The 20,823-nt window shown below is 45.5% G+C and overlaps 1 protein-coding gene across 1 annotated transcript in view; it reads right to left on the reverse strand.

Annotated features, from left to right (window-relative positions):
* BRINP1 (BMP/retinoic acid inducible neural specific 1) overlaps positions 1–20,823 on the reverse strand; it is a 168,198-nt gene that overhangs the window by 110,958 nt on the left and 36,417 nt on the right. Inside the window, exon 2 of the mRNA XM_081803483.1 lies at positions 10,124–10,391. Coding sequence (XP_081659609.1) covers positions 10,124–10,341 — 218 coding nt within the window. The 5' untranslated portion in view covers positions 10,342–10,391. The remainder of the gene's footprint in view (positions 1–10,123; positions 10,392–20,823) is intronic.

A 20,823-nucleotide genomic window follows, 5' to 3' on the forward strand; every position in this document is an offset into this window, starting at 1 on the left:
GCCAGATAAAGAAATTGCCTGGAGGCAGAAGCCTGGGTATACTGGTTCCTTTCATAAGGGATACAAAGGTATCCAGCAGCTGCCGAATTGTACATTTAAAAAAAAAAAAAAAAAACGCACCGTGCCACAGGGTGCCAAGAATGGAATTGGGGCAGGTAGGCCTGGATGCAGCCCAGGAAGGGAGCTGCCTGACGGGTAGGTCCGGAGCAGCTCTGTCGGTGGCATGGAGTCGTACTTGGGAGTTAATGAACTCCATCTTTATTGCCTCTGTCTTGGCTTCAGCGCTCCCTTCCTCTCCCTTGAATTACTGCCACCGCTTCTGAACCCTTCCCTCCTACTCCTTTCCACGCATTCTGCCCGCTGCTGCCAGAGCGATATTTCTAAATGCATTATCAGCCCATGTCAGTCTCCTGCTTCAAACCCTTCAGCATTTTCCTGTTGCCCAAATCAGGAAAAGCACAGGTTCTAACATGCTTAACCAGAGCCCATGGCAAACTCTGAGAAGCAAACAGCACAGCTGTCCCCTGTGCCCCAAATGACCACGATACGGACCCAAAGTCAGCGTATTTCAGACAGGAAGGCCCACTCCATTGGCGGAGACTGAAATCACTTTAGTTGGTAGGGAGCCACATTTTAAAAAATAAATGAACCAGGGGCACCTGGGTGGCTCAGTCGGTTGGGCACCTGCCTTCGGCTCAGGTCATGATCCCAGGGTCCTGGGATGGAGCCCCACATCGGGCTCCCTGCTCGGCGGGGAGCCTGCTTCTCCCTCAGCCTCTGCCTCTGCCCCTCCTCCCCACTCCCCCCGGCCCCCGACGTCCCCTTCTTGTTTGCTCTCGATCTCTCAGTCTCTCTAATAAATAAATAAATAAATAAATAAATAAATAAATAAATCTTTTTTTAAAAAAAATAAATGAATCAGAAAGGAATAGACAGTACTAGAATGGAATAGAAAATATCAAAATACATCACACGTATAAGGTTAAGTATTTTTTTACGAATTTTCATTTCGATCGTGTATCTGTATCTCTTTCTATAGGTTTAATAAGTATCAATGTAAAAATAAATTTAAGCATGAGTTAGGGTTAAGACATGTAAAGACAAAAGAAGGAAAAAACATTGCTCTAAATAAGGGTCCAGTAATACTCTGACAATGTGCTAGAGTTTGAGTTTGGTTGAAACCAATTTGCCATTCCAAATTTCTTTCATTGTTGCCTCCAAGTTGCTATCCAGCCTTCTGTTGTACATCACTGCTACTCAAAACACACACACACACACCTATAGATCTGAGGTTCCTCCCACCTCTTGTTTTCGCAGGCACTACTCTGTCCGCCTGGGCTACTTTTCTCCCGGCTGTCTTCTCACAAATTCCTACTCCTCCCTGAAGACTGAGTTCAATACCCTTTCCTCTAGGATGCCTTCTTAGACTCGTCTTTTCCTCCCATCCTTCCCCCCTTCACAATCCTAGTGCCAGGGCAAGTTCTCCTCCCCCTCCACAAACAGAGCCCCAAGGGCAGGGTTCAGCCAGGGAACTCAGCACAGGTACTGTGCTTTATTTGTCTTTGGTCAGTTTACCCCAAGATATCATGGATTCCTTGAGGGGGAGGATTAAGGGTTCCTCTTCCAATCCCCAAGGGAACGGTGCAGGGCCAGTTGGTAGGAGTCTGGAGATCGGTAAACATTTTTCAAATGAATGCGTAAGCTACAGGTGCTCCAGATCATGGATCCAGTCCCTGTGTCTTCTTTGGCCAAGGTTTGGAGCGTGGACTCTGAAGCTGCAAGGGCTTGTCTCTCTTTTCCAAATTTCCCCAGTCCCAACAGGGGATTTGTGTCAGTCGCTCCACCTGAGGGAGGTGTGCAAGCCTGTCCATTTTCAGACCCTGCTCCCGACTCAAGCTGGACAACGGCTCGGCCACGATTGAAGAAAACTAAGGTTTGCAGCTCACGAAGTCAGTTCAGTAACGGCATGGGAGCAAAGAGGTAAAGCACAGCAAAGGTACCGATTTGGTAGCAATAGAGCTATCGTTCTTGGAAGGGGAAGATCAATTTTAAATAATCAACACAAAACATCTCTGAATTGACACCAAGTGGCCCGGGAGATGTTTGCAGTATATCCTTCCCCATCCCTCTCTATTCAGGGAGAACTTGAGCAGAAATTTGGATTAAATGAGGGATAATGTAGGGGGAGGGCACAGGGTATTGGTTCTCACCAGTGATGCCAGCCTCTAAGTGGCTGAAATTGACAACTATAAACCTGAGACATTGTCCCGTTCTCATCTTCTTTCATGCCTACTGGGCATGCTCTAAAAGGGATAAAAAGTTATCTGTTCACCCACTGGGTCCAAACTGGTTGTTAAGGACTCAAGCCGTGTATAGCCAAACCTCGCAATGGTGCCTAAACATCTCACTTCCTAGGGAATTCTGTAGTCAGAGGAGAAACCCACCAGATCTCCCAGATCTCCTGAAGGAATGGAGATTGTTTCTTCTGGAGAGGAGAACTGATTTCCCTTAAATACTGCCTTTCTGCAGCAGGAAGCACAAACTGATTCACCTTCCTGAATGCATTAACTTCTACTCTGGTCTGAGGCCATGTCTTAAAACATACAAAATCCCTTCCCCTTTGGCCCCGCAGCCAGACTGGGAACCTGACCATGACACTGATGCCTATATTGTAACCATTCCAACTCAGACGCGTGAAGACTAAAAGCTAAGACTATTTATTCTGATATCCTTCTCACTGCCCCTTTTCCTTTTTTTTTTTTTTTCCAAAAATACTTGCTCTGGAGCAGAATTTCTCAACCTCCACACTACTGACATTGTGTGTCAGATGATGCTTTGCTGCAGAAGGCTGGCTGTACGTTGCAGGCCATTTAGCAGTGTCCCTGATCCCTGGCCTAGCTCCATTAAACGCCGGTAGCAGGCCCCTCCACAACCAAATGTGACAACCCAAATCCCCCCGGACATTTCTGAATGTCTCTTTAGAGAGCAAAATCACCCCTGATTGGCAACCATTGCCCCAGGCCAGTGGTTCTCCCATCCGAACTAGACCAATGAAATCAAAATATCAGAAGAAGGACCCAGGCACTGGTATTGTTTAAAAGCTTTGCAGGTAACTCTACAGTGCACCGCTTCTTTGCAATATGGAATCAAGGTCTTAGCTCACTCCTCGACCGTGGCTCCGGCCTCTGTTGAGGTCCCTATCCCTATACAACAGGCGGGAATGCCAAATTTAGGAATAAGAAATAGTAGCTCAGAAATTTAGGAAATGCAAAGGGAAAGAGTGAAAAAAAAAATAAAGAGAAGGCTACTACCTTTGACGGGGAAACTGAGGCTGCTGATTCCTTCCCTCTCAGTCGTAAGCCGGGATAGGGCAGACTTAGACTAAAGTGTTCAAAGGGAAAGCTGGATGTGTAGGGGGGCTTCCTCGGCCAAGTGCCAGCTTCCAAGCTAAAGAGGTGTCCCTTTAAGAGTGCTTTGACCCAGGCTGGGGTCCAAAGGAGAGACACTCAAAGCCAGGTAGAGCCAGCAATCCTTACACCTGCCCTCCAGAATTCCAATACTTCTGAGAATAAGAGGTTGTGTGGTCAAAGAGATTTGGTCAAATATTGTTAATGTGTATCATATATATATATGCATATAAAATTTGGGAGGCAATGGTTAATTAAACACACAGGCTCTGGAATCCCCTTGCCTATGCCATATCCTACTCTCCCAGAAACTAGCTCTCCTTCCTTGGACAAGTTCTATACAGAGAAAATAATAAAACCTACTGGACAAGATGATGGGAAGGATCAATCAGTTGGAATAATGTATACACAGTGTGTTCATGCTGGACACTTGGTAAGTTTTCAATGTTAGCAATTCACTTATCATCATTGTTACTGTTTACTTAACTATGGGATCGTTTTTTGTTGTTGTTCCAGAAAACACCTTTTAACATTGCATTGAACTAGAGTTCTGTGTAATCTACTTGAGGAAACGCCGATTTAGATTGAATTTTCCTACACTAATAGAAATATAACCCTTGTGCTATGTGATATTAAGATTCTATCTGGAATCTGGAGGCTGGTGGTGTCAAGTTCAACCACAAGCATCCTGAGAGGTGCAGTGGTGGACTTCTCCCTTACTGCCACCTGTCTGTAAGCTCCTTGAAGGCAGTCCAGGCTACCTTGTACTTTATTGGTTCCCCAGGGCACAGCATCTGGCATACCTAGGTACCCAACAGATACTCTCGAATGATTTCTGGATAAGGACCGCATCTCATTCACCTCGGGGAGACCAACCCCCACCCCCCGCCCCGCCTCCCGCCACATTCATTCAGCCAAGTAGCTTTACCACAAAACCTACTGTGGATATTTTTGTGAAATACATCAGGGAACCATTAGAATATCAGATTAGAAGTGAGAGTCATGCAAGTCTGAAATAAATGTGCAAGACAGTTAGGCAATCAGACTTGGTTTCCCAAGATTTGATTTACACTCAACTTTCACGTACTTATTTAGGGCTCAGAGGAAGGCACACCAGGAGCCACAAACCACTTGCTCAGCAACCTGCAGGGAAAACCACTCAACATGAAACCACCTCTCATGGAACTGCTACATTTTGCAATTACTGATGAGCTCAAAGTCAGGAAAAAATAAACAGAAAATAAAACATAAAAAGGCAGGAAACAACTTTGGACCAAACTGACTTTTTTTTTTTTTTAGTAGCAACTATGAAGAGACCAAAATGACTTCTAAATTATCTCGAGAACAAAAGAAATAATTTCTAGTAATGCCATCAGCCATCTGAGATGAAAGGGTAAATTCGGATTTATACAGGTCCTGCAAAATTCCAAGCTCTAAATGTTTGATAGCAATGTTACTTCGCACCACAAGCACACAAGGCATTTCATAGGAGCTCCAGTTTGCAAATAAGAAACCTGAGCCTCAGAGAGATTGTAACTTGCCCAGGGGCAGAGGGCGTTTCTCCATACTTGATGATAAACCAGGTAACTAAAAACTAGAGAGAATCATGACAGCATAAGGTAAGAGCTCCCGTTGTGGGGTCTCAGAGACCCGCTTCTGGTTCCCAGCCGAGACACTTCTCATGACAATGGACACGTCTTGTGACGGGGACAATTTGCTTAGCCTCTTGGCGCCTACGTTTTCTTATTCATAATATGGGCAATAAGAGCATTTCCCTCCCAGAATGACTGTATTGAATGACTAATGTATGTATGGGCTTAGCAGAAAGTGAAAATCAATGATTTTATTCGAATGATGATTTAGAACCTTAATGAAAAAAAAATTTGCTGATAGAACATTTAAACTGTACAAAGCATTCTCACGTGAACTTTACCTCATTTGACCTGGTGGGTAGGATAGACAGACATCATTATCCCTTCCTACAGAGGAGCAAATTGAGGACCTGAGCACTTCCTTATCCACTCCTCTCCATGGAATGATAACTGTGTGCTTACTGATTCTTGTTTTGCTTCTACCCTCCACCCTCAACTCTGAGTTTGGTGGAGGACAGGGTGGACCCTACTGGTTGTGCATGTGTGTTTGTGTGTGTGTGTGTGTGCACGCATGTGCACTTCATTGTTTTCTTTTGGTCATATCTGTATGACCGAACCATGGCACAGCTCACGGCCTATGACTGGTGCTAAATTCTATGAGTGAATGATCCATAGAATGCATTGGCCGAGGATGAGAAAGCCAGAAACTGGCTCCAAAATAAACAAAGCCCGAGTCTCCAGACCCCCAAGTCCAGTCCTCTCCACTACCCCAGGCAATACCTTCTGAGGACAGTATTTCATGGAATCATGGAATTTCAGAAAAGGCGAGGACCTTGAAGATCACCTTGGCTAACACTCTCATTTTACAGACGACGAAACAGAAGCTCCCAAATTCCATTATCTGGGCCAAAAGCATGCACGAAGGAGGCAGAAGAGGTGGGCCAGCACCCAGGTTCCCTGACTCTGAGATCAACGATGCTGGCAGGTGCACGCAGAAAATCCCCCAGCCTCCGTGCATCAGCTCAGACTTAGGCAAGAGACAGCGTGTGCCTCGTGCACCTAAATCACTGCTTGTACACATCTTATTGCTTGGCTTGTGAAGCAACCCGAGAAAAGGCTTCTGCTGGGATTTTACGGGAAAAACTCCCCTTCTTGCCATTGGCACCGACTCCCGTCCCGAGTCTATGAGCTGAAACCAGCCTCTGTGTGCATGTGCATGAGGAAAGAAATGGCCTTAACCCACTTAAGGGAGGAGAGGAGACTTCCCCTCAGATTTTTTCTGAAGCTCCTAGATCAGCCTGGGGCCCAGCATGAGGGCAGGGTGGGGGGAACTTGGCCAAAGCTGGAGGGCTAGGGCACCTCCATAAGGCTGGCTGTCTAGCACAAGCCAGTGTGGCACGTTCCTGGAGAAAAGCCTTGCTGTCATGATGCCAATGTCGAGTGTTTAATGTGCTAGGTCTACATGAGCACACGGGAAGACACACTGGAAATCACCAGAAGACGCTGCTTTCATGCTTCAACAAAGCAGCATGCGGTGAGGACAAAGTCACTTGACAACCGCCCTCAGGAGCATGTCCTAGTGGCTTTGGCTCTAGTCTGAACCTGGCCTGGAGAGGCACACGTGTCTCTGGGTACTTATCTGCATGTGTGTCCATGTGCTGATCAGGATAGGAACCCCACCTGATCTTTGCACGTAGTAGGTTCCAAATCAATGTTGATGGTATTAATGATCTCCCAGTTATATCTACCCTGCACTTTTTTCTTTGTAGCACTTATTGTGTGTGTGTGTGTGTGTATGTGTATGTGTGTGTGTTTAATTAATGTCAGTCTTTCCTAGGAGAGCAGGGACCATGTTTGTTTTACTCATCATTGTATCATCTGCCCCAAACACGGTGCTGGGCCTCTAGCTGGTGCTTCATAATTATTGGAGGATTAAATAAAGGAAGGAAGGAATAACTAGATGACCAAGGGGCCTGACTTCTGGGTCAAACTCCAGCATTTAATTAACCACGTGACCTCGGTTAAATCTTATACTTAATTTTAGAACTAGAAAGCATCCTAGAAATCAGCCTGTAGGATGACGGCACACTTTGCTTTAGCAGTGGGACCCAAAGGCAAGCATATGGAACATCAGAACACGAAAGCAGAAGAGTGAGACTTTCGATTGTACTGTATAAGTGCTGTGTAAGGCTGGGGGGATCCTGCCTGGTCACCCTCCCAGACACAGAAGCTTGCCTGTCTTCCCACACTACAGCGGCTTTTATGACTTCTTTCATCGATCCTCAAGATTTCAAAGAGCATAGATTGAAAACCACTGATGTATATCAAGGCTACCATTTGATGGGTGAGGAGGGTGGGATACAGGAGAGGAGGGAGTTCACCTAATGTCACAAGACCGGTGCCCAGAAGGAGTTAGTATCCAGATGTCCTGACCCCCAACCTCATTAACAGCCTTTCCTTTCTTAGCTCTCTCTAAAACCAACCCCAAATGTTTACAAAGTGGTTGTGAGGAAAAATGTCTGCAGGAGCCCTTCCAGAGCTCGGGAACACTCTATGTGTAGACACCATGCTGGGGGAGCCGGATGGCACAGCATCTGGAAGGAGGGCTGTGGGGTCAGGCGGGTCCATGCTTGGACCCCAGCTCCATTCCTTATCACATGGACGAGTTGGGGCCAGGGACTCAGCCTCGCCAAGCCCTGGTTTTCCGATCTGTAAAATGCCAAGGCACTGCTCACCTCACAGAGGTTGTTGTTAGGAGTCAATGACATCCTTTCATGGCCCATCATTAAGTGCTCACTGTTGAGCTATTGTAGTTCTACTCAGAGTATCCATGTGAGTCTAGGGGTATTTCAACAGTCATCACTAGCATATGTTAATCATCCACCATGCACGATAGCTCCCTTCTAAAACCCAAGCACGGCCACCATGTTAGAGCATTACTACTCATCTTCAAGCCCACGTATCCCCTGGGTCTAGCACAGGGACAGGCTTACGGCAGTTGCTAACAAACATTTGTAAATAATGAATGGATGCCATTAGTTCTATGGATTTATAGTCAGACATTGTTTCCGGTCCGGGATCCATCATTTTTCGGCTGCGTGACTTTATTCAAGTCAGTCATCTTCTGATCTTTAAAAAGGAAATGTGAACCCCAGTCACCCAACTTTAAGGCGTCCTCAGGAGGCCCACATGGAAGTGAAAGCCAACACGTCAAACCAAGATGTTATCGTCTGACAAAACGCAAACAGGGTAAGATACCTGGATCTCTCCCACTTGTTCTGTTCCCTTAAATCCTCTGGCTCAGCTTGCATCTTTCCCGGTACCTGAGACTTCAGATGCCAGTGTGTTCTGTTGAGTCATCAGGGAGTGCCCACATTTGGCTTACGCGTGTTCACAAAGAGCAGCGGCTATATACTACGGCAGAAATTATGCCAAGGATCCAAATTGATAACGATAATAATGGTAACGATAGTTATTATCGTTCTTAGGTGATTTAGGAATAGTTCTCCCAAGGACTGGTCTTCTGAACCAATAAATATATTTTAAAGATTTTATTTATTTATTTGACACAGAGAGAGAAAGCACAAGTAGGCAGAGAGGCAGGCAGAGGGAGAGGGAGAAGAAGACCCCCCACTGAGCAGGGAGCCCGACGTGGGGCTCGATCCCAGGGCCCTGGGATCACGACCTGAGCCGAAGGCAGCTGCTTAACTGACTGAGCCACCCAGGCGCCCCAATAAACAAACTTTAAAATTCTGAAATTCTCTTTTGGAAGAAAGACTCCTTATTTTCCACCCCTGCTCTCCTTCCCCCTTTCCTGCACACCCCATATCCATGCTTCCTTGTGTTCCTGCTTTCTATCATGCCCAGAGGACCTTCCCTCAGTAACTCTGATCACTCAGCACCCTTCAAGGCTCATCTGTGAACTCTTTCATAGATGGAAACTTGCAAAGCCTCAGCCACTACTCAAAGTAGGATTAGAATATTCAGCATAAAGTCACATCCCCAGTCTACGATGCCAATAAATGTGCAAAGGAGACATGCCCATTGTCCTAACAAATACACAGAAGTCTTACGACCTAAATGCTTGCTTTTCCAGATGCAGGTCGGGGTCCTTTCCTCCACCATGCTTCCTGGTTTTCCCATTCTAACTAGCCCAGAAGGGTTAAGGGTATGCTCCTTCTTCCTTGACCTTAAGACAAAGACTACACACCTCTAGAGAGTTTCTTGCATTCCCCAATTCATTTAAGTCCACAACTTTTATTGTGTGCTTCTGATACACGGAGGAACAAAAATCACTTGAGGGATCCAGGAATGAATTGCACAGAAGTCCTGCCCTCAACGGGTTTCTAATTGGGTGAGAAAGAAACGCAAAGAAACACTCTAACTTCAGATGGTTTAAAACTAAAGAGATGTAAGTGTAGAGAGCTGTGAGATATCAAAGAGAGGGTGAAAGAGCTCAATGGGGAAGAATCTAAGATGGTTTCAAAGAGGAAAAAACTTTGGGCTAAGTCCTTTTTGGGTGAGTGGCATTCCAACAGGTCAAGAACCAAATCAGGAAAGGTTGTTCACTGAGTGTCCCTACTTGTTTGCAGATGTGTGAATATTTTTGGGTAGGATGTTGGTATGTTAATAGCATTTGCCAACAACACTACCTATATCTGATGCGGTTGATTGAAAATTCTGTGACTGTGGATGCAGATAAAACAGGGTATGAACCCGAGGTCTATCACGTACTGCCTGTGGAACTTCAGGCAAATCATTTGACCTAGCTGAGGATCAGTGACTTTGTGCGTAAAATGGAGAGAAGAGATAGACTCTACCTCCGATGACTATGACAAAGGCTTAAATGAGAGTGTATGCCAAGTAGTAAGCACCATCCATGCCTGGCACACGGTCAGCATGCAGTAAATGTTAGCTATTCGCTCTTGTCCTTGTCCTTGTTCATCTCTTGTGCAAAGTACAAAACCAAGGTGAGACAACGAATAACAGCCTGCTGAAGGCTCATGATCCCTCTGCCCCGATGTTCCTCCATACTAAGAGGCCCATACCCACACACCTGACCCCAAAGAGCCCTCTATGAATGAAAGGCACGGAAGGCGAGGACAAGCTCAACCCAGGTCTTACCTGTATATTTTATATCTGGTTGTAAATCCTTGACGGTGTCTTTCCACAAAGGATAGGTAGCTCCTGGAGTGGTGGAAAGGCCCCCTGTCTGAAATAAGCCAATCAAATTCCTTGGAGACATGTTGGTCTGTCCCAGCTGGTTCCTGGTGGGAGGGCTGCACTGAGAGACGGCCCCATACAAACAGGAAGTAGAGGAGCTCAACAAACCTCCAGTTCATGCTTTTCTGCCGGCCTTTTTCCTCTCATTCTTGCTCCATTCTGTGGAGTCCTGAGGAGAAAGAAAAAAAAAGAGACAGAGAGAAAGAAAGGACGAGAAAGAAAGGGAGACAGGAAAGAGAGAAAAAATAAATAAATAAAATAAAAGGAAGAGAAAGACACACAAAAAAAATGCCGTTAGCATATCTTCATAATATTACATCAGTCAAGTGTGTTAAGATTTACGAAAACTAGGGGGCGCCTGGGTGGCTCAGTCGTTAAGCGTCTGCCTTCGGCTCAGGTCATGATCCCAGCGTCCTGGGATCGAGTCCCACGTCGGGCTCCCTGCTCAGCGGGAAGCCTGCTTCTCCCTCTCCCGCTCCCCCTGCTTGTGTTCCTGCTCTCGCTGTCTCTGTCAAATAAATAAATAAAATCTTTAAAAAAAAAAAAAAAGATTTACGAAAACCAGGATCGTCTCTGGTGAAGAGCATGGCCCCGCCAGAGATCTGGGCTCACGTTCCTGCTTTGCCCATCACGTGTTGCATGAGCATGGACCAATGCTTTGCCTCATAGGGATGCAGCCTCCTCATGTGCACAGCAGACGATGGACTTCGATGCCTCTATCTTGGCACTTGTCACATCATACATGTTTCAGGCAAATGTGTTTGAAGAATGAATGAAATGAATGGAGGCAGATCCTGAGTCCCATACGACCAGTGAGGGATGTGGAGACGGGTGCACATGCGACCAGAGAATTCACTGTTGAAGATTCCGAGCCTCAAGTTTTCCTGGTGTTCAGAAGGGAAACTAAAGGCCAAGGGATCAGGTGGGGTCTTGCTCACCTCTTCTTTTGTGCGGGGCTCGTAGCATAGCACCCTGGTGCCGTGTTGGAGAAATATGTAAGATAAAGGGAGAGCTGGGGTGGAGGCTTTTGTGGGGAGGAGAGAAGAGAGACCATGGGACATGCTTAGCCTCTGGACACTTACAAGTTTGTATTCTCTCCTCATTTTTTTTTTATTTAAGATTTTATTTATTTGACAGAGAGACACAGCGAGAGAGGAAACACAAGCCGGGGGAGTGGGAGAGGGAGAAGCAGGCTTCCCGCGGAGCGGGGAGCCCGATGCGGGGCTCGATCCCAGGACCCTGGGATCATGACCTGAGCCAAAGGCAGACGCTTAACAACTGAGCCACCCAGGCGCCCCTCCTCATTTTCTACTTATTAGCTTATCGAATTCCTTATGCCCCCGACTGTGCTTATTCTAGAAGAGCTTATCTTTTTTTTTTTTTAAAGATTTTATTTATTTATTTGACAGAGAGAGACACAGTGAGAGAGGGAACACAAGCAAGGGGAGTGAGAGAGGGAGAAGCAGGCTTCCTGCGGAGCCGGGAGCCCGATGCGGGGCTGAATCCCAGGACCCTGGGATCATGACCCGAGCCGAAGGCAGTCGCTTAACCAGCTGAGCCACCCAGGCGCCCCCTATTTATTTTCAGTAGCCAGCTGAGCTCTGGCCCTCAAAAGTCATTTCCTGTTTCTATTTCTCTCAATAAGTGTTAGTTGGGGGCAGCGGGGTGGCTCAGCTGGTTAAGCATCTGCCTTGGGCTCAGGTCGTGATCCCAGGGTCCTGGGTTCAAGCCCTGTGTAAGGCTCCCTGCTCAGTGGGGAGTCTGCTTCTCCCCCTCCCCCAACCCCCCCCACCTCAAATAAATAAATAAAATCTTTTTAAAAAAGTGTTAGTTGTTCCTTTCTCACAGCTCTGGTTGTTCATTCTGTGCAACTGTATGTTAGTCCTTAGTATCTTTTCTTATACTTGTTTCTGGGTCTGCTTTCCTCTTTGGCTTCAACCGGCCAGAGCCTCTGAAAGCAGCCTCTACACATGGCTAGCTGTGTGACTCAGGACAATCGCGTCCTCTCTCCAGATCTGAGAGTTTTAGGTCTACTGTTTAAAAACGGCGAGGACACATTCTGTCAAGTGTAAAACCACACATAAACATGAAGATACGGGACACCTTAGTTGTCTACTCTCCCAGCTAAAAATGGGAAGAAAGCAAAGCTAAGAAAGAGAAAAATCCGAAAAGACAGAGATGTGAATTTCCTCCCCAACGGGCTCTTTCCCTCTGTTGTCTGATTGCACCATTTTATTATGGGGAGCTGCAGAGATCTGCTTGGCACGGCAAGCCCCAGCTGTCAGGGGCAAAGGCCAGAGGCGCGGGAGCCGAGGAGTGGGCTGGCGGAAGCGGTGGCCTGAAGTTTTCTTCAGAGCCTAAAACAAAGCCGTCCGTGTCGAGTGCAGAACTATAGCAGCTGCAGCTGCCGACCTTCTGCCGGAGCCCACCTGAGTGGCAAGCAGGGGGTGGAGGGGATTGTTCGGAGATCCTGGTGGGGGGCTACAACACACCGACAGCGCAGCGTGCCGCCCATTCAGCCTTCTCCGCGGCTTGGGCTGTGAGTGGGTGCGGGGTGGGAGCGCAGGAGAGAGTGCTTGGCTGAGAGGCCGTTTGCAAGCAAACAGGATGCAGAGCACCGCAGCTTGCAAATGGGGAATGAGCCTATCCGTGGAACAGCCAACGTGTGCGCGCACATGTTTGTGTGTTTGTGTAAGACGGTGAGTTCTCAGCGCACAGTCCTAGAATTAGCCAACATTTGAACCATCTAGTCCACTGTTTCCCAAGGGGCAGCCACATTGCCCCCCAAGGGACATCTTTGAGTGTCATGATGGAGGGGGTGCTGCTGGCTTCTAGTGGGTAGTGGTCTGGGATGCTGCTCAACATCCTGCAATGCCCAGGACTGCCCCACCACAAAGGACCCTAGACCCAAATGTCAATCGTGCGAAGGTTAAACCCTGGCTAACCCAACTCTTTCGTCAAGATCATGCCTGGGCCAGGCGCCTGTCTTCTAGCTCCTGGCCGTCATTCTGTCTCGGCAGGGCAGCGGGGGCAGCGGGTCCATGTGCCTGTGTTTGAGCCTTCTCTGTCGCTGGGGCTTGTGAGACAATCTACATTCCAGCAAGTGGGGATGAGTGCTTCGTGGAAGAAGTCTGAACATATCTTTGTTGATTTAGCAAATCACGATAATGCAGAGAACAAAAATGAAATTGAAAATGAAAATGAAAATTGCTAAAGGTGCATTTTAATAGACATGGATATTTTGCAGAGCCAGAACAAGGACTGGGATGCATGTTACCGAAATGTCCTATCATGAAGACACTGGGACTCCCATTCTGTAAACAGGCCCATAATAGCACCAACTGTACTGGAGACTCAGGATGATAGAAGGGACCCATGACTGATATGTATTGAGCATCTACTGTGTGTTCGGGGCTAAACAAAAGTCTGTTCTCTTGGTAGTAGCCAAAACATCCAGTACAGACTAGATGTTAATAATGGTTTCTTCACGAGGTACGGACAGCTACCCATTTAAGAGATGAGCACTTTGGGGCTTGGAGACACTGAGCGACTTTCCTAAGCTCCTAACTCCTGAGCGTTAGATTCAAGATTCTAACTCATGTCCATCCTTTTATAAAGTCTGTATAGTTTCCACTACATTCCCCAGCCTCACCCCACACCCACTGCAATTAGGTCCCGCCCTCCAGAGAGTCAACATATGGTGGGAGGGTCACACCCATGCAAGAGGAATTCTGATATGAAATATGCTGTCGTGAAAACAACAGCAACAAAAGACAAACGTCCAGTCAAGGAATAAAGGCCACAGGTTTTGTTTTCAACAAAGAGACCTGGAAGGATCCTATAGAATAGGTGGTATTTGAGCAGGCCCTTAAATAGCATGGGAGGTTTTATTTGTATTTCATTCCAAATCTCAGGTCCAAATGGAGATGTGCTGTAAGTATAAACTACCCACTCCCTGGATTTCGAGACTCAGCAGGAATAAAAAAAGGTAAAATATCTCACTAATATTTATATCAGTTACATGTTGAAATATTACTATTTTGGCTGTAGTAGGGTAAATTAGATGTATTATGAGAATTTCTTTCACCTGTTTCTTTTTAATTGTTTGAATGTGGCTGCTAAAACTTTATTTTTTTTAAAGATTTTATTTATTTATTTGACAGAAAGAGAGCAGGAGAGTACAGGCAGGGGGAGGGGCAGAGGGAGAGGGAGAAGCAGACTCTCCACTGAGCAGGGAGCCCAATGTGGGACTCGATCCCAGGACCCATGGGATCATGACCTGAGCCCAAGGCAGATGCTTAGCTGACTGAGCCACCCGGGCACCCCGCGCTAAAACTTTAAAATTGCACACATGGACGGTATTGTCCTTTGATTAGACAGTGCGGAGCTAGAATGAGCCTTTTCTGCTTTATGACACTGCCCTGGGAAGGTCACTCGTCGATCCCCACATTTTTATCAACATTGGGAGAATCCAATTCACTCTCCCCTACAAGTGTTCGGTTGAGCCACTGTGCACTTGCCTCCTCTGCCAAAATCAATAAACAAATAGACAATAAATACATTATAAATGAAAACTCCCACACTCAAAGGCAACAGCTCCCAACCCTCTAAGCTAGAGACAGCCCTGGACATCTACTACCATGCATTTGAGGACTGCTGGTTTTCCAATATTCATAAAGGGAACTTCCAGCCACTGGGGTTTAGAGCCGATGAAAGAGAGGCTGGTTCTATTCCAAGCACTGCCCTTGACCTCCTGTGACCTTGAGTGAGTCACAGGCTTGCCGCTGCTAGGTGCCCTGGTGGACAGGGAGCTGCTGATGGGGGCTGTGGCCTGGAGAGCACGTGGGCCCTTGGCTGAACTGTGCTATATATAAGCCTGCAGTGTTACTAAGGGAATCAGGTTCATCCCACACAGAGCACACACTCTAACCATTGCCATTGTATTATTTACATCTGAGGAGTACATGCAAGACAAAGAGACAGAGAAGGGTCTTCCAGGAGCAGGGTCACTAAGCTCCTCCCCTGGAGCCCTCTGCTTGGATTGTTGGGCCATCGCCCACATCCTGGGCCAGAGGGTAGAAGGAAGCACCCCTGGATCCCCCATCCTTGAGGGCCCTGAGGCTGACTGCATTATCTGGGGTCACCCACGGTGTCTGCCTCTTAAGCCTGGGGCAACCTGATAGGCTCATCCAGGCTTCAACTTCTACGCCTGGATCTCTGGAATACATTCCTCACCAGATAGCCATCTACAAAGCTGGATGACCATAAGTACACAAGAAGTCCCCCCAGTGCCTCAGTTTCCCCATCTGTAAAATGTGGGCACTATCAGAAGGATCAGTATCTCTTAGGGATCAGATAAGGATTAAATGGAATTTTATTTTTTATTTTTATTTTTTAAAGACTTTATTTTTTTATTTGAGAGAGAGTGAGCAAGAGAGAGAGAGAGGTAGAGGGAGAGGGAGAAGCAGACTCCCCGCTGAGCGGGGAGCCTGACACGGGGCTCAATCCCAGGACTCTGAGATCATGACCTGAGCCGAAGGCAGACCCTTAACCAACTGAGCCACCCAGGCACCCTAAATGGGATTTTAAATGCAACTATTTTGATCTCAGTTTCAGCTGAAGCCCAAATTAATAGATACCATATTCTAGAGAGAGGTATATGCCCACTCTACAGAACTTAAAAAAAGATAGCCAAAATACACCTTTTGAGATTCTTAACCCACATGATGGCATAAAGAGTTGGATGCTGGGATCAGGAGTGGAGGCTGAGTGAGAAGTGGCTTCGTGCTGTGAATGCTCCCGCCCACCCCCAAACAGGGGGAGAGTCAGGGGGTTAGCCTTGCACCTCAGGCTTCAACAAGATCACTCAAAGGATCAATGTTCCCAGGAGCTTTGAGGGGGTGGGGTATGGCTGCTCGATGTCTAACTTACACTGGAGAAATCTGAAAAAAGAATTCTAAAGAGGAAACCCTAAAGAGGGATAGGCTAAAACCTGGTGGCAGAGTAGAGGCCGCAATTTGAGAAGTGACCACTTAGCTCATTCCTAAAAGAAATGTGTTCCCCATGGATCTGAGGTGAGAGGCATGCAAAAGAAAGCCAGGAGAGGTTGCCCTAGATCCCACCCGGAGGGAAAGGGGATCCCGGCGAAAGGAAACTAGAATCACACTGCCATTTACCAAGGGTCCTCTACTGGTCAGTAAGTAGCTGAAAAGAGATGCATTTTCCTTCATCAAAGGAATCACAAGTAAAGGATCCCAGAGAAGAAGGGAAGCTTCAGATATTCCTCAAAATGTTACATGTGAAAAACATTAGCCCTAAACCTGCTAAGCCCTGGGAACACTGATGCTAAGTCTTCCAAAAAGTACTAGTCGAGGAAGACGGGCTCTCTCCTTGTCTGTCCATTCTTGACCAAACCCTGCATCCTGATGAAGACATGAACAAGGTTAGCAAGATGGAGGAGATAGAGCAAAACCATAAGCCACAGAAAGACAGGAGAGCCTGGGGGAAGAGTGATGTCTCCACCTTAAATAAAATTTAATTTATTTGTTGTAATATACTGACCTAGACACGTCAAATACTGAACCAAAACTGTATATGAGGGAAAGAAGTGAACATAGCTTGAAAAAATCATGGACTTGCCTTGACTTTCATCCAAATGTGAGGAAAGACCTGATTAGAGAGTAAGTTTAAACAGTGGAAGGCAACAATCAAACTTTGTCTGTTCCTTTTTTCTGATTTTACTCTATGAATCCTGTTTGATCAAAGTAAAGATTTCATGCATCAAAACATTTCCCTCAGTGCTCAGCTCCATGTAAAAGTCCAATGAAGTCCAATTAGAATTTCCTAATCAGGGCACACGAAGTTGGAAAGAATCCTAGAACTTCTGGTGTACATGTTTATTACCTATTTTCAATACTCAGACCAAATAGGAGACCGTCACAAGTCACCAAGTGTACTGAAGTGAAGAGCAGGAGCCTGACAGCATGGAGAAGCTGGGTTTCATCTTTCCTTCACTTTCAATGCATTGTGATGCCTTGGTGTTTATCTTTGCCTCGTGATAGGGAGTTTAAAATTACATGATCATATTTAACTAAACCAGCTCTCACAAAATGGTCATGTGGCTTAAAAGGAAATGATGGATTTACCATAATCATAATTTAAGCCAATGGAAACAAGAAAATGGTGGAAGACCAGCCACATTACATTGCCAAAGCAAAACACTGAGGATCTAATCAGATTTGTCTGGAATCGGCCAAAATAATTCAAGATGATCAAGAGGACTAGTGACACTATGGATTTATATTTATTATTATTAATGCTGACCCTTGCTCTCAGTGGACATCATGCAGCAGGGAATTGTGATATTAACCAACAAAGATAACATGCGTTAGGTAATTTATATACATATGTTCATAGGGAAGCGTTTAGTCAACAATTTTAACTGTTAAGTGTGTGATTATAAAAAAGATCTGGGAACCACTGGAAAAAGTGTTCATTATAATCTGTGTATTTTATATTATTATTTTCAACCACATAATCACCATCTCTAGGAGATCCTGTAGGCTTCTCAAACTCAAAGTATCCCAGACTAAAGCCATCCCCTTCTCCTGGTATTCCCCATTCGGTGAACCACACAATCTCCCACATCATTCCTGTGAGAGGTCTGAGACTGTTCCAGAAGTCTGCTTCCACTCCATTCAACCACATCCACCACCAGAACCACCATCTCCACAGCCTGCTTATTGCTTTTCATATCCAGCCATTTCTTTTTGACAACTCTGTCCTTCTCCGGTCTTCTCTGTGAACCTGTGATCCTGCACATCTTCCTCTTCTCTCTCTCCCCCTTGTACACTTTACCTGAGAAATATCTATTTTTGAAGCCCATTTTCTCTTGTTATCTATCATTCAAAACATGGCTCTCTCTCACTTGGTCTATGACAGTCATCTTCCTATTGGTCTTCCTGCTTCATGTATCTCTGCCACCTCCAACCTAAGCACCACTGTGGTTGCCGGATGCATTTTTCCAAATACAGATATGACCATGACACTCCTCCCCTCATTAAACAACTCAGTAGTTCCCTATGGATCGCCTTACCTCTTAGTCTTGCATTTAGCAATGTTTATGAGCTGGATCTTATATACACTCGCTGTTTCCTACTTCTACTTTTTCACATCCCACCCTCAATTTATCCAGTTTTTCTAGATTCTCTCCCCAGTGCACTGATGGAACACACTATAAACTTTGATGCCACATGCCGCTCGTGCTATTCCCTCTTCTTGTGCTGTCCAGCCCTATTTCCCAATTTTGCAATAGGCTGTTCATGCTTCACATTATATTTTAAGTGAATCAGTAAGGTGGGTGAAAGACCACTGTGCACCTACGCTATGCTAGATACCATGCCAGACTCTTTCTCTTGCCCCATGACATTCCACCCGTTGCACGATCCTACGAAATAGATAGCATTAGTAGATCATCTGTTTTGTAGATGATAAAACTGAGACTCTTTAAAAAAAAAAAAAACCGGTTATTTTTCCAATATCACATTATTTTAAAGTGACAGAATTAACTTCAAACCAAGCTAATTCTAAGTTCTATGACTCAGTGCTTGAACACACCAAAGAAACTACATCATCCTCAAGTTGTGGTTTCCTTGTTTTGACAATCATGAACAACCACAAATTAACTGTGAAGATGTTAATGAAGAGAATGGCTGATAAGTTAAATGGAGGTGTGAAACTTCTAGAAATGGTGAATCTAGGGAAGGCCATGGCAATCTGAAAGAAAACTGAAATATGTGGACTAATTATTTGTGTGATTTTTGAAAGGATCCAGAAGACTTTTTTTTTTGTTTGTAATTAACAATATAAGTATGTATAGTATCCTTCCTTCATAAATATTTCATTCGGAGCCACATTTAGGAATATGATCTAAATTCAGGGAAACTGCCTTTTAAGTGTTCCCTCAAAATTATCAGCAGTCTCTATGGGAGATCTTTCAAAAAGGAAAGTGAAATGAACATTTTTAGAATGTCTTTTTCCAGGCCAGTTTGGTAAAATTCAATAAATATTTGTTGAGTGTCCCTACTATTTTAACTAGCTCTCATAGTCCAGAGTAGGAGATGGACAAAGAAACATGTATTGCATATAATGTGACGGGGCAGTGATGGGGTTTACCCAGTGGTCTGTGGAGCATGGAGCCCCCAGTGAGGGTGTCCAAGAAATGCTCCTTGGAGATGACATCTAAGCGAGGCCTTAGGCGCTAAAGAGGCATTTGTGAGGTGACAAATACGGGCTCGATATTTCAGGACAGGAGAGAAATATGTGAAAGGAATGAAGGAGTGTGGTGTGAATATAAGATCTAAGACATTTCAAAGCCACTGCCGTGGGAATTTTGAAGAAGGGAGTGGCAGGAAATGAAGCAAGGAGCTAAATGGGGTCACATGCTTTATAGTCATAGCTTTACACATGACTGGTAGCTTCTTAAAGACGTAGATTCTTCCCCCTCTCCCCGGTGTATACCCAGGATCTGGATCCAATCATAGGGTAGGCACTAAATCAGCATTTATTCAATGAATGAATCAACAAATCAAGATGTGGGATTAGACCTCTGGGACCACAGGGAACCACTGAAAGCTTTTATACAGAGGGGTTCTATGTTAGAGTTTCATTTTAGATGGATTACTCCAAATGTAGGGGCAGTGAATGGATTTAAGAAGGGACACGAATAAAATTGAGGAGGTCATCGGTGTAGTCTAGGCTAGATAGGGTGTGAAAAAGATATCTCATATTTGACAGACAGAAAGTTTAAATGAATTGAGGGACAAAATTAGCAAGCTTTGGCGACTGTCTGGTTGGGTGGGGTGGGGAAAGAAAGATGTCTGTGATGACTCCTAAGTCTGATTTAATGATCAGACTGATGACGATGTCATGGGTGATAATAAACAACAATGAAAAAAGAATGTCCTTTCATGGGACAAGTTCCCTCTTGAACCTGTTGAGTTGGAGGTGTCTGTTGAACATTCAAGTCAGAACTGGACTCTAGAATCCTCGAGTCCCAATCAACAGAGAGGCCAGGGCTAGGAGTAGACATTTGTAAATCGATGTGAACTGGTAGTGGTTAGAGCTCTGGAAATGGATGAGAACTCTTGTGTGAGACTCCTGTATGAGTGGTGGGAAACACGCACAGAGGTATGCTCCTATTTAGGCAGTGTGAGGAAGAAAAGAACCCCATGAAGTAGAATAAGAAGGGATTGTAAGAGGAGGACGAGAACAAGAATCATGGGAATATTGTCAATAAAGCCAAAGGAGCAGAAATATTTAAGAGAAGGGTCCAACAGGATAAGGACTCAAAATCCCTACTGGAATTAAGAATACAGAGGTGGTGACAGTTTTCAGTGCTTTGATGGGAACTGAGTATTCACTGAAAGAGATTAAGGTGTGAATGGGACATGAATACACAGAGGCAGAGTGTAGAGCACTTGGCAAAGAAAGGAAGATCAAAAAATCATTAGCCAAGTCTCCTTTTCTCTCCACCAGAGAAGGAAGTGAACAGTCAGTGGAGGATTTTGTTTTTTCTTCATAGGATGAGGATATTTATAAAC

The sequence above is a fragment of the Leptonychotes weddellii genome, chromosome 14, assembly GCF_054177405.1.
Source record: "Leptonychotes weddellii isolate Sample4059 chromosome 14, ASM5417740v2, whole genome shotgun sequence".
In the NCBI taxonomy this organism is placed as follows: domain Eukaryota; kingdom Metazoa; phylum Chordata; class Mammalia; order Carnivora; family Phocidae; genus Leptonychotes; species Leptonychotes weddellii.